At 40.9% G+C, this 13,223-nt stretch overlaps 1 protein-coding gene across 2 annotated transcripts in view; it reads right to left on the bottom strand.

Annotated features, from left to right (window-relative positions):
- pdgfbb (platelet-derived growth factor beta polypeptide b) overlaps positions 1-12,095 on the bottom strand; it is a 13,893-nt gene extending 1,798 nt beyond the window's left edge. Inside the window, exons 1-8 of one of the 2 annotated variants that reach the window (XM_034893773.1) lie at positions 11,157-12,095; positions 5,724-5,820; positions 4,898-4,954; positions 3,217-3,410; positions 2,892-3,074; positions 1,184-1,994; positions 452-602; positions 1-312 (exon numbers count right to left, since the gene is read on the bottom strand). The exon at positions 1-312 is cut by the window's left edge and continues 1,798 nt beyond it. In XM_034893773.1, the coding sequence (XP_034749664.1) occupies positions 469-602; positions 1,184-1,994; positions 2,892-3,074; positions 3,217-3,410; positions 4,898-4,954; positions 5,724-5,820; positions 11,157-11,222 (1,542 nt within the window). In that variant the 5' untranslated portion in view covers positions 11,223-12,095 and the 3' untranslated portion in view covers positions 1-312; positions 452-468. Of the gene's footprint in view, positions 313-451; positions 603-1,183; positions 1,995-2,891; positions 3,075-3,216; positions 3,411-4,897; positions 4,955-5,723; positions 5,821-6,358; positions 6,384-11,156 lie in introns of those variants that run through there. The other variant, XM_034893774.1, reaches the window with a different exon arrangement.
- Between the last annotated feature and the right edge of the window lie 1,128 nt (positions 12,096-13,223).

Here is a 13,223-nt window from a genome sequence, read left to right as displayed (position 1 = left end):
ACAGGTTCTGTGCTCGCACCCAATTTGTCAGTCTCCGGGTGAAACTTGTGACTTCATATCAGCAACTGTTGTGGCAGAGCAAGGCATTTTCTTGACCAGGTCCACCTTTTTTATTTATATCCCCTTTTCGCCTCGCCCTCCTCTTACTCCACACATGTGTAGTTACAGGTTCACCAGACAGTCATTAGTAGTGTTACGGAGGAGATCTCACAGGACGAGCAGGTTACTGACACGTGAATAAATACTTATACGAAGGGAGTCATTCTGCTTCATCTCTGGATCCAAGAAATACACCAAGTTCACTTTGTGTCCCTGAAGGGGGAAACATAGGAAGACATATTTTGAACTGCGTACATAGTGGCAGAGTGAATTGAATTTAAAGTAGCTTTATAATCAGTAAATACAAATATTACACTCATATTTATTATTTAAATATTCGGGAGGAACCCACCTGAATTTATTTTAGCTCTACATTAGCATTGCTCTCATGGCTGCCTTGCTGATTCGTTTGCGATTCTTCTTCATCCTTTTCTTTGGACGGGCTGGGGGTCTGGGGCCTGCTGGAGCTGATGGCTGCTGTGTGGTTGTCGTAGATGTTGTCGCTGTCAGAATAGGATTTACATAGTATTAAGATGACCAAAAGTCTGTGACTTGTTTTACTGCATGCTCTGGTTGTTGTGAGTTAAAAATGCACAATAGTTAATGAAAGAAGAAAAATAAAAACCCGTTAAAGTGTTTCCTTTGAGCTCTACGTTTTAATATGACGGGTTACTTAATGTTAGTGTTTTTTAGGGCTGAAAGATTTGAGGAAAGAAATGAATTGTGATTTTCCAGATATTGCGATTACGATTTGGTTTGCGATTATATTTTTAGCTACATATTGCACCTTCTACGACCCTGTTAAATAAATAAATACAAAATAAATGAAAATCCACCATTTCTGTAAACAATCTGTGATACGTAACATTTTTCCAGCATGTATCTACAAAAAAACTGATCATATAATAATGAAAACAGGGATAAAAAAATGTTACACCAAACATTTAACTACACATTTGTGTTCACAATTAGCTACTTTCAATTCTTTCAAATCACAATTTCCATTTGAAAGTGATTCATCGTTCAGCCCTAGTATTTTTATTTGTGTTTTTAGTAACCCATAGTTTTCAATAACGTCTTATACCTGGTTTCTGTGTTATAGTTGTTTGCAGATGATGATGATGTTTATCATGCAGGTGATGTTGTCTATCTGTTTCCTTTTCTTTCTCCCTTTCCTCTGCTTCACGTTTCATCTGCTGCTGTCTCAGGATCTCCTTCTCTTGGTCAAGCCTCTTGTGGAGAAGTAGAAGCTCTTTTCTCTCCTGCTCCAGTTTTTCTTCCTCGATCTGTAATATCCTCACCACCTCGGGAGTCTCATTGTCTCTTTGTTTAGCCTGTTCTCGAGGCTCTGGATTTGGCTCTTTGGTCGGTCGGAACCTGCTCCCAACTCTCTCACCAGGCGCCTCAGTAGGACTGAGCTTGGCTAGAAGATGCGGAGTAACTGGGTGTGAGGAACCACTCGTGTGGCTCTTTGAAAGTTTGGATCTGTCTTCTTGCCATAATGGACTGTGCGTTTGCATGACTTCGTCCCTGTTCTCATTTCCCTCATTTACTTTCCCTTCAGTGTTGTTGAGCAGCAACAGCTCCCCACCTTCTACAAACTGGTTCTTTTCCTCAGCACCAACATTGTCCACTGAGGAAATGTTCTCCTGGTTCGCAGTTTGGTCTTTAGTCCCAAGGAGCTTGGTGGAGTTATGTGCCCAGTGTGGGGAAAAAGGAACAGCCTCTCCAGTGTGAGATGTGTCTTCCCTTACCAGGCTGTACCCTTCTCCAGGCTGAGTGAAGCTGTCTCCTCTGGGACTCCAGTGATGCTCCAGGAGGTCCTCTAGGTGGGCCCTCTGGTTCTGCTTCAGCTCATCCCACTGATGAAGTTCATCCTTGGAGTGCACCTTAACCTTTCACAAAAAAAGTAAAAGAATTTAATTCAGCAATCAAGGAAGGCTATATCATGTGGACGCACCTACAGTTTTGTTGTCATTACTTAGAATTCCTCTTGGGGGCAATAGAAACTATGCACTATGGAGGAACTCAAATTAATGACAAGAACACTGTCGGAGCGCCCACATGATGCAAGCCCTTGAAGATTGCGCAACCCCCCTTCTCAATGCAGTTACTAACACGGAGGATTAAAACAACATGATGAACTCTTCAGAATAGATAGTTATCTTGTCGTTTTTATGTCCTCGTCATCTCCAAAGCTGAACGCTGTTGTTGTCCTTCATCGCGGTGACATAAATACACATCACATCGCCATAATGAGAAATGCAAAGAGATTTTTTGTGGAGCTGATTGTCTTTATAAGCTCTGTAGCAACTCATTTGGCAATAGCTTGAGTGTAATAGACATTCATTACTATAAAAAAAAGTTCTGCATTATAGCTTTAATGAGTAGATAGATAATATAAATGCTGACTACATAAAAGTAAGAATGTATTTATTATCTATGTAAAAAATATATATATATCAGCCCGAAGCTATTTAAACATTCTACAAACCTATACATTATTACTACATGAAACAATAATATAGGCATTAGAACCATATAAACTCAACTTTTTTGGTAGGTGTTTGACAGAAAAGGTTACTAACAAAGGAAGGTTGATAATGCCTTTTATTGTGAAGCAGGTGTCAGAAGTGTTGAGGTATCGTAACAGTGGCCTAGCCTAGTATAGTCGGGTTTTAACCAAGTTTAGAAAGGATCGTATATGCATTTACACACATATGCACAAAAGCCACGTAGTGCAGTAAAAGCATTCCCCCAACACCAAGTATGTCAGGCATTTTATATTGTACCTGTCCGTGTCCTTGGCTGAGTGTCTGGTTTTGGTGCTGGTGGTTATGCTGTCTGCGAGGGGATTTTTTCTTGGGCGCAGAGGGACGTGGAGCGGGCTGACATCGGCACTCCACATGATCAACCACTGACACCACAGCTTTAGCGTAAGTGGGTCTCTTGTTGATGTATTCGATCTTCATGACCTTGAGAGGTTGAGAAGAATATCAAAGTCAGATCAGAGTTCTGCGTATAACACAAAGACAGCGCAGCCTCTCCAGGATGTTGTAGATGTATGTGTTTGGACATTTGTGTACAGTATGTTTAAGTGTGTGTCGTAATGCTTACCTGCAAGTATCTGGTGTGCGTGACGACTGGGACGCACTGCAGGCTCTTGGTGTTGCAGCAGCCAGAGCAGCGCTGCACCTCGACACAGGGCGGCCATAACAGGAAGTTAGCGTTGCTACGGTCCAACATCGCCCTGGTTACCTCAACCACCTCTGTACGAACTTTACACAGCGCCTGCTGAGCTGGCTGGGCATCTGAGGGATGAGATATGACTGTTTGAGTGTGAGCATGCACAGATTATGAAATAGTACATTATACCGCATTTCTCCTACATAAGAAAAAAGTAATTTTGCATTATTTTTTAGACAATTTGCTTGTTTTTTTGCATCTCTTTGTCATCGCTTGAAGTCGCTTTATTGTTTTTTTGTGTCAATTTGCAGTTGTTTCTGCATTTCTAGTTATTTTGCATCTCTTTGTAGTTGCTTTGTGTCTCTTTTTAGTCGCTTTGTGTCTGCTTGTTGCCGCTCTGTCTCTTAGTTGTCCCTTTGTGTATCTTTGCGGTCATTAATCCATCCATGAGTTTGAGTGTGACTGGTTGTATTTGTTTTCGTATTGGCATTAGAATTCAGAACATGCATGCATGCATTATAAAAATGATCTTTAACTCTATTATAATATTTAACTAGCCACTGACTTTAGACAACCTCTTCAATTTGTGTGCTTGTTGAAGCAATAAGTAAAAGACAACAATCTAAATGCACATGGCTCTTCATTTGCCACTGAAATTCTAAACCCTCCCAAGTTGCTGAGAGGCCTAATTACTTACTTCCAATTCCACTAAGCTTACTCAATCATCCAAAGTGACTCTTCTAGCTTGTTTGCATGCGTATATGTACGATAAGAAGCTCTCATCATTGAAGCACAATTTAAAATTGTATACAGTAGTGACTTATGACTTAGTATGCAGCGCACATACAACTATCCTGCATTATCACCGCAGCATCCACTACCGCCTGTTTCTATCTGCCGCGAATTCAAATGTGAAACTCATGCATTTCAAATGAGTATGCTACAACTTCTTCAAATCCGTCTTGTTTTGATTTTTGCATTGTATTGGTCCGTTACACAGAAACGTGAGGGGATTTCATTGTACTTTGTGTCAAAAAGGTTCACGGTTCAATTCTGTTTGAACATACAAGGACAAATAAAATATTGGGCATGGTTTGTGGTGATTAATGTAGAGCCATTAGCATCTCCTCATACTAGAGGAAATCCAGGAAAGTCACCTAGACTGTTGTAGATTAGTGTCCAGTAATTCAGACATCTGTTTTATCGTGATTGCGAAAAAAAGGTTAATGGGAAGAATTTTACCGTGTCACTAAAGCCATACTTGTCACATCAATCAACTCCCAGGAAGGCAGACTGAACACAACCAGTCCTCCACTAATGAGGATGGAGTACTTTTACATTCATGAGGAAAATCAGGAATCCTCCATGTCAGCACTCCAACCTTCTATTAACATGTTTATGAGTATGAATAAAGAGATATCCATCCACACAAACTGTCAGCCAACTGTCATAACAATCCTCTTTAAGATTTACAAAAGCCATGAGAGTAATAGCATTGATGTCTCTGTATTTCGTGACATACAATAAATTTACATGTTGAGCGCAAAAAAAACCTTCAACCTCTACACTGTAGGGACATTTTTAAAAAAGGAAGAAGGGGGGCTGGGCTCACCGAGGCTCCTTGGTAGTCTATGGCCTCCATTTGCTGCAGAAATCCCTTCCTCTTCATCTGAGACAAAACAATAGACAAACATTATTTGACTTTTATAAACACAACTCTCTTTTTTCGGCTTGTGGTGTATATTTTATTCTAAGGCCTTCTAGCGCCCTCTGCATGTATAGAGATAAAACAGGAGCTCAAGACCTTGCGTGTGGGTGTGTAGATGTGATCATGCGCAAGAAGACAAAAACAGGAGAGAGAGAGTAACAAAGAGGGTGTTGAGGTAGTTCATGTCACTCCATGCTTATGAGCATGCACATGCCAAGAGAGAGGAACAGAGACTGAGATAGAAAGTTATAATATTTACTCTAGTGTATTTTTCATGAGGGTGTGTATCTGTTTCTAAGATCATGCATTAGCCCTGCTCCTTGTTTCTGCGTTTGTTTTTCTCAGTTGTTGATGTTTACAAGTTCTGGTATTAAAGTAGTCATTTATTGATAGTTTCCAGTTCCTCATAGCATTTCTTACTTATGTATTATTTGGTAAACTCTTGATTACACAATGTTTAATATCAATGTTGCCAAAATATAATATTTATGAATTTGTGGTAAAGGCATACAAAAGATAAGGAAACCCACCATTGTCATGGTTCAAAATACTGTTAATAAAATATTTAAAAAATGGTTTAGGTAAGATTCAGTTAGCTCCATGTGGTTATAAAGTTGAAAAAGTTTTTTTTTTCGAAACAGAGAGTAACTGTGTTAGGATCCATAATACCATCCCAAAACGGAGTCCGGTGTATGTATCAACAGTAACATGAGAATGCGCTGGTCTTTACCTACGGAGTCAGTGAGCAGCAGCAGCTGAAGGTCCTCTATGGAAGAGATGGGGCTGTTTCTAACCAGCTCCACCAGGGCTGCAGGCAGAGGCTCCCCCTGAAACACACAAGTGTATGGGAATTAAAATACCAGAGCAAAGAAATAACATGCGTTACTCTGGAGCGCCTTTGAACACAATAATGGGGGAACAAAGGAAAAAGGCACATAACCATTTAGACTTTTTTAAGTCTAAATGGTTAAGTCATTTTTAAACTTTATATGTCATTTAGCTGACGCTTTTATCCAAAGCAAATTACAACTGCTATGTATGTCAGACCCACAGTGTCTTGCTCAGCTACACAATGGTTGATGTATCACAGTTGAAACTGAACCCAGGTCTCCGACACCAAAGGCATGTGTCATATCCACTGCGCCATCACCATCCAGCAGTGTAAAAAGCTAGAAGAATAGCTTTTTGAGGATTCCAAACAACTCATCTGAGGAAATGGAATTAGACTGGGGCGCACAATTAGGCACAAAAAAAGGTGATCAAAATATAATCCAAATGGTATCCCTAGTCAAAAAAACAACCCCCGAGATTGGAAGCATGAAACTGCCGTCAGTCTTTAAAACAACGACTAACCTTAAAGGTTACCTTAAAGTTTGTGATGCTCTGTGAGTCTGAGGGGTTTTATTTACATCAGTGACGGCTGTAAATTCTTCAGTTTACGCTGAATTTAAAAAAAAAGTGACAAAAAAAGGGCGCTCTTACTCAAACTCAGTTTACTGTTACTGTTCAGGCTTTTAAACATAATCTACACTGACTTGTTCTGCTTATAACAATGAAGGAATGTAACACTCCATGCCAGGGTCTGGCTTTTGTGTTTTTAGTTTAGTTTTTGAAAGACAATGGCGTTTCATAGCGTGGGGGCTATAAACAATATCAGGTTGTGGCTCCACAGGAAATACTTGATAGTAGGAAAATTCATTTCTTTTTTTTTTTTAGTGTGTGGATAATAAAAGGATAAAATAACACCGGCCTTACCACCACACCAGAAACCAAGCAACAGCTCTAAATTGTGATTCTATGGCCTGTCTGGGGTTTAACCCCCCCACCCCCCCTCCAAATCATTAATGGTCAAGAGAGCTGAGGGGTGGTGGGGGGGGGGGGGGGGGGGGGGGGGGGGGAGTATTAACCAAAGCAGACACACAATGGTCACTAAGAGCAGGGTGAATGACTATTGGCGTTGTGTCTTCTCATCTGCTAACATTTAGGGGTCAAAGGAGCCAGGAAGGAGTCAGGAAGTGGGGGAAGGAGTGATATGGAGAGGAGAGAAGGGAGGTGCATCTGAAAAAAAGAGGGATAATAGATGAGTAAAAGACGGGTTAAAATGGAATGAGGATCAGACATGGGTCGAGACACTTCCTCGCATTGGTTTAAATGGCTGTGGATGTGCTTCATTTGGTTTGCAAACCAATGAAGATGATGTGAAAGGAGCAAATGTGGTCTAGTAATTGTCTTCACTGTCTTATGATTAACATACATCAGCAAATACATATATAATATGTGAAAGGCTGCATATTAATTTTATTTTTATATTGTATGTCCAGTAAAGTCAACTGTGTGTACAATTACCTTCAGGTTCTGGAGAATATAATGAATCCCTACGGGAAGCGGGTTTGAGCCAAAGGAAGCAGTCATCCATACATGGACGTATATTCTCATCCTGCCCGTACTATACGCCATTGACTTTCCCCCATTGTTGGTTGGCTTTCCATAGAGTCAAATTATACAGTGGGGAAATGCCTGCTGCATTACACTTCCATCTCTGTTGCAGAGCTGTCGATGCCCCTGAGGAGTCGTCATGATGATTTCTTCCCTTCGCCAAACGGAGCAAACCCGTCTGCTTGGCTAATTGTGTCTGATGTTAATTATAGGATGTGTGCCTTTGTTCACAGTGGTGCCTGCCTGCTGTCATGACAATTTGTGTCTAAGCAGGAAATACTAAATAAACACGTTGGTTCTGTTAAACAAAACTGATTTAAAATCCACAAACAGAATGCTTAAACACACAATTGTCATTTTTAACACGCAACCCCGGGATTGAGCTTATGACACATACACTATATCAAGTTAATAAAATAGGTGCGCATGGGGACGTTTATTATGACCTGTAAGATATATCATAAAAGGATGATATCAGTAAGCAACTGCGGCACCCTATTCATTATAAGAGAGAGAGCTGTTTGACAGGCATAATACTAATGTTGGCCTACTGTCAATCTACAGCAACATAGGAGACCTAGCCGTAGCACTTCTTCAAACTAGGACTGGGTATCGTTCATCTTACCGTTACCAAAACTGTGACATTAATATCGGTTCCTTAACGGTACAGTGAAACAACTTTTAGACATCTATTTCATAAAACAAAAAGAAATTTCAAGATCACACGTTATGGCACTAATCTTTTCCTTTATTTTTCAGCTTGTACTACATGATTCCCGTCTGCGTAATGTAGACATGTTTCCTTCGTGTCTCTACGATCTGTAACGCTAGACAGCCAATCACCTTCCTTTGCGTTGGCATTTTAAACACGGGTGGATTTCTGAGGACTATGGTTATCTGGTCCTCAGATCTCTGCAGGGTAAATCCAGACAGCTAGCTAGACTATCTGTCCAATCTCAGTTTACTGTTGCACGACTAAAAAAAACTTTTGAACAGACCACCAAAACAAGTTTCTTCCCAAGGCTATTTTTCAGCGGCGCCTTGGCTCTGTCCGGCGCCGCCCGTGACAATTGTGATTGGTTTAAAGAAATACCAATAAGCCAGAGCACGTTTATCTCCCATCTCGAAATACTGTGTGGACTAGCCAGACCCTCCTCCACAGCGCTGTGGAGGAAGGTATGGTAAAGCGAGACTACTAAGTGATTCGGTCGGTGCCTACACAGCCCTACATGAACTGTATTGTATAACCAAACTCCTTCCTTTATTGTCATATAATAACATTTCCGTTTTAATATCCTGAGAATTCAGGTTGTCCCGTCAACTGTTTGCCATTTTACACGGTCCAAAGGAAACTAATTCTGACATAATCAAGCATTTATCACCTAAAGCAAGCTCCCATGGCCTGAAGGTTTGTTGGACATACTGAGGAATGCCAGGTACAGCAGTGGCCCAGCGAGCAGGGGAGGAGAAGAACATCTAATCGTACATAATTAGGGGGTTGAGTTGGCTGCCGGCGCACCAGCCGGCGCAGCAGCAGCAGCAGCGCACATGTGAGGCTTCACATGTAGTCCTTCAAACTGCGCCTACACGTGCGCAAAACTGGAATGTGTGGATAAATGTGACTTTAATTAATTCTTTTGTCATAATTTGCCTCTCTGAGTTGGAAAGGCGCCTGATGCAATTAAGGATTATGATGACTTTGTGTTCCCTAAACGCAACTGTCTGGATTCCTCTTTGGTGGTCCACAGCTGAATGTATATATGCACTTCTTCATGTATTAGCAGCTTTTAAATTATCATTCACTCTTAAACCCATTCTCTTATGATAATGTTTTGTTTTTTACTGTGTGTATGTGACTAACCTAGTGTAGAGGCTCCATCATTTCACAGCTGCCATACTATAACTTTAAAATTAGACATGGGGGAATTCCTGGTTGTATACATCAAAGCCTTTGTAACGTTCTCCTTCTAGAACCTTTACGTGTATCTACACAGGCCATAAAATATAGACAGGTTGATGATAGGAATGGAAAGTCATCCATCATAGCTGTGTTTTACCCTAAATCTAGCTTTATGTGATGTCATGGTGATGGTAGACTACATGCATACACCAAATTGTAAGGGTTCAGTGAATGAAAGGAGGAATTAAAGACGCCAGTTCTGTCTGGATGAAAAAAGGCACACTCACAAAGGGTCGTGCCCTCTTTTTGACTTGTTTGAATTTCTCATGACTGACTTGTTAACTGTGTGTTTTGACCCCCTTTAGTTTTAAGTGGCTGAAACTGGTGCTATTTTGTGGAGATACATTTCCGGGGTTTGAAACGCAGATAAAATGTCCACGGAAGCAGAAATACAGATATAATCTGATTCAATGTGCGTCTGAACCTACTTCTATAGACGCTGTTTAGGCAAAAGATGCCACAATTCCTTTTTTATAAATGAACATAACAATGTCATTCATCATCAAGCCTCACTTGACCAAGACAAGACCCTCAGTTAAGTTTGGTCTTCCTGTTTGACCTCAGCAGACGGTCAGACGTTGTTCATCTATCCCACATCCATCACTAACGTTCCTGTTCATTTTCACAGTTCATTTTTCAAGTTTTAAAGAACATGTTTCACAGACAAATATGCATTAAAATGGAGTAGCCATGCAAAAATGATACACCGGAGGTGGAAACAGCAGTAATATACATAATCTGTGTCTATATGGCAATATCCATGTCACATTTGCTCAAAATGTAATGGGGTTCTACACTTTAAACATCAGTGGTGTATGTGTTTTTAGACGCCCGGCATTTGGCAAGACAAGTGATTTACATTGTGTTGATGCATGACAAATACTTCACACCACAACACCCATTTTGTGTCATCTTGCCTCCCAGATATATTTCACCCTGTGTGTCGTCTCCCGTAACTAACATTTGGCCTTTCCAGCATCATGTCACAGTACGATGAACCTCACTGACTGATTTATGCACTCGCCCGACATCTGGAGCCGCATCCATGAATGCATCACTCCACCACGTGGGGCATCCAGCTGCAGAATGGCCTATCAGCAGCCTCTGTTTCCTGGCTCATCATCACCCACAGAAGACGAGCTGTGTGTGTGTGTGTGTGTGTGTGTGTGTGTGTGTGTGTGTGTGTGTGTGTGTGAGTGTGTGTGTGTGTGTGTGTGTGTGTTTGCCCCCGGGCGTCCATTCATAATGGCAGTTAATGGAAGGAACAACTGTTATTTTCTGCAAGGACACCACCCCTCTCAGGGACAATAAATGAAAGACTGGATTTTATTATCAGACTAGACTAAAGCAGGTGCACTATCTCCAAATTACCCCCCCCGCCCCCAAAAAAAAACAATCACCTGGATTTAATTGTCATGGTTGTGTGTGTGTGTGTGTGTGTGTAAAGAAGCACAAATACTCAAATACTCTTCGTAATGTTATTCATAATTTAGTCCAGGGGAAACTAAAATAAAACAGAATTATACGTAATCAAATGTAAAACGTAAAAACATAAGTTAGGTCTAGTTAATTTTGAAGCAGGCAAATTCTTAGAAGAGAAATTGCTACATAGTTTTTAAACTGTAGCCAACGTTTATATTAGCCAGCACACTTTTATGGTAGTGGGCTCTATATTCTGTCAGTGCTTGTGTAAAACGTCCGATAAAACTTACTTGGTGCTTTGCGGTCGAAGGTAAAACTGTCAAACTGTGATTGATGCTAACTCACCTCGGCTACGCCACACTGCAGACACGCCGCTAGCAACGCGAGTAGCAGCTGGACCCACGAGCTCATCTTGCTGCCCAGCCTCGAGCCTCTTTGATGGACCGGGCATTTATGGAAGCGCGAGAGTCCCTCTCTCCTCAGCACTGCGCGCGGGCGGACAGCGGCTCGCCCTGCGGAACTGCGCGCACCTATACGCGGTCTGTCCACACTGCTGTCTCTCCGGCCGAGATATCCACAGAAGAAGAAGAAGAAGAAGAAATAAGCGCTCGTGCTCACGCAACGTTTAAGTCCCCCTTGTAACCACAAAAAAATAAGAAGAAAAAATAGAAGAAGCTCCACTGATCTGGGTGAATTATTAACCTCCAAGTTTCAATTCAGGAGTTTTTTCTTCAACGTGATGTTCAGTCTTCTTCTATTTAGTTCAACTTGCACACAAGTGTGCGCCTAAAAGTGCAATAGCCTACATTTAATTAGCAAAAGACCTCACGAAAAGTGGAAAAACTACACAAGACTAAACTATTCAGCACACTCAGAAAGAATGAAAAGTTCCAAGGATGTTTCTTCAAAAAATACAATATATCCAATTGATTTCTCTTTTCCCAGTGGGTCTCTTTAACCGTGATGCGTCCCAAAGTCCAGCTCACAGGCTGGACGTCTGAAGAAGAAGAAGAAAAAAACACGTCGCAGGTCAGCACGGTAGTTGCGGTCCTCTTCTTCCAAGGAGTCTTATCAATCAGCAAAGCTCTGTGTGGCTCGGTGCGCCTCAGCCCTGGACCTGCCTGATTACGCAGCGGTGGTGGTGGCGAAGAGCGGATCTCCAAGAGTCTCTCTCCCGCCCCCTGCCTGAAGAATGGGTGATTATCTGCGCATTAAGAAGCGACGTTAGTTCGCCAAATGACCGCCTTACACCAGCCACTCTGAGCAATATTTCCTCTGTCGTGAATCATTTATGCAGATATTCCTGAGGCTGGGCCAAGTCCTGTGGGCTTGTCTGTTGATCTGAATTCTGTTTCTGCCACATGATCTGCTTTGAAAGGTTAGTAGCCTATTATTTGAGGGTGTACAAAATATCAACCCAGTGTCAGTGGGTATAATACTTGAGTGGTCTTCTCAGGTATTGTACTTAAATTCAGTTATGAGGTACTTTACTTGAATATTTCCATTTTGTGTTCCTTTATCTACTCCACTACATTTTAGAGATAAATACTGCAATACTCAACTACATTTATTTAACAGCTACTATTACTCTTTACATTAAGATATACAAAGCATGTTACAAGGTTATAAAATATGATGCATTACTGTAGATTAATCTACCTAAGTACTTACTTGACAAACTACAATATTCAAAATGTCCTTACACATTAATTCATCACTGGTATTAATCCAATAATATATGATAATTAAACAAACATTCATTGTCTGCACGCCAACTACTTTTACTCATACAGATTTACATACATATAAGTAGCCTACTTTTACTTGAGTAAGAGTTTGAATGCAACACTTTTTTGTAATGTAGTAGGAGGAGTAGGCTACTTCCCCATTGTGGTAATGTTATTAGTATGATTTTTGCTAAAATAAAGGATCTGAATACTTCCTCCGCTGCAGTTTGAGTGTAAAATCCACCCATGTTCTACTTTTTATTCATAACGAGTTTATAACAGATGTCCCCATATGAATGGATACTGGTTCTGTTGGAGAATTAATTAAGAACAATAACTCTGTAATCACCTGTTTACAACTTCTAATAACTGTCTCTGAATTATGATGACGTTAGTAGCATTTATGAACAGTGAGAAACCTTGTGATCCCAGGGAGAGTTCAAATCAAGAGCAACTGGATTTGGTTAAAGACTGAAGACTTCATTCCTGACCAAACGCTATTTCATCTCTGTGGGGTCGTTGTCAAGACGATCGATACCCCATTTGGATTTATGTGACTGTTGGGTATGATCAACTTGCAACCCGTTTTAATTCTTTAAATGTATGTAAAATAAAGGATGCTTTAAGCAAAGCAAACATTTATGAATAACCCGTGACCCTAAACTCAGCCTATTGCATAACAGAC

This window comes from Etheostoma cragini, chromosome 15 (genome assembly GCF_013103735.1).
Source record: "Etheostoma cragini isolate CJK2018 chromosome 15, CSU_Ecrag_1.0, whole genome shotgun sequence".
Lineage (NCBI taxonomy): Eukaryota > Metazoa > Chordata > Actinopteri > Perciformes > Percidae > Etheostoma > Etheostoma cragini.
The sequence above is the reverse complement of the archived record's forward strand: the minus strand, read 5'-3'. Positions and strand labels throughout refer to the sequence as shown.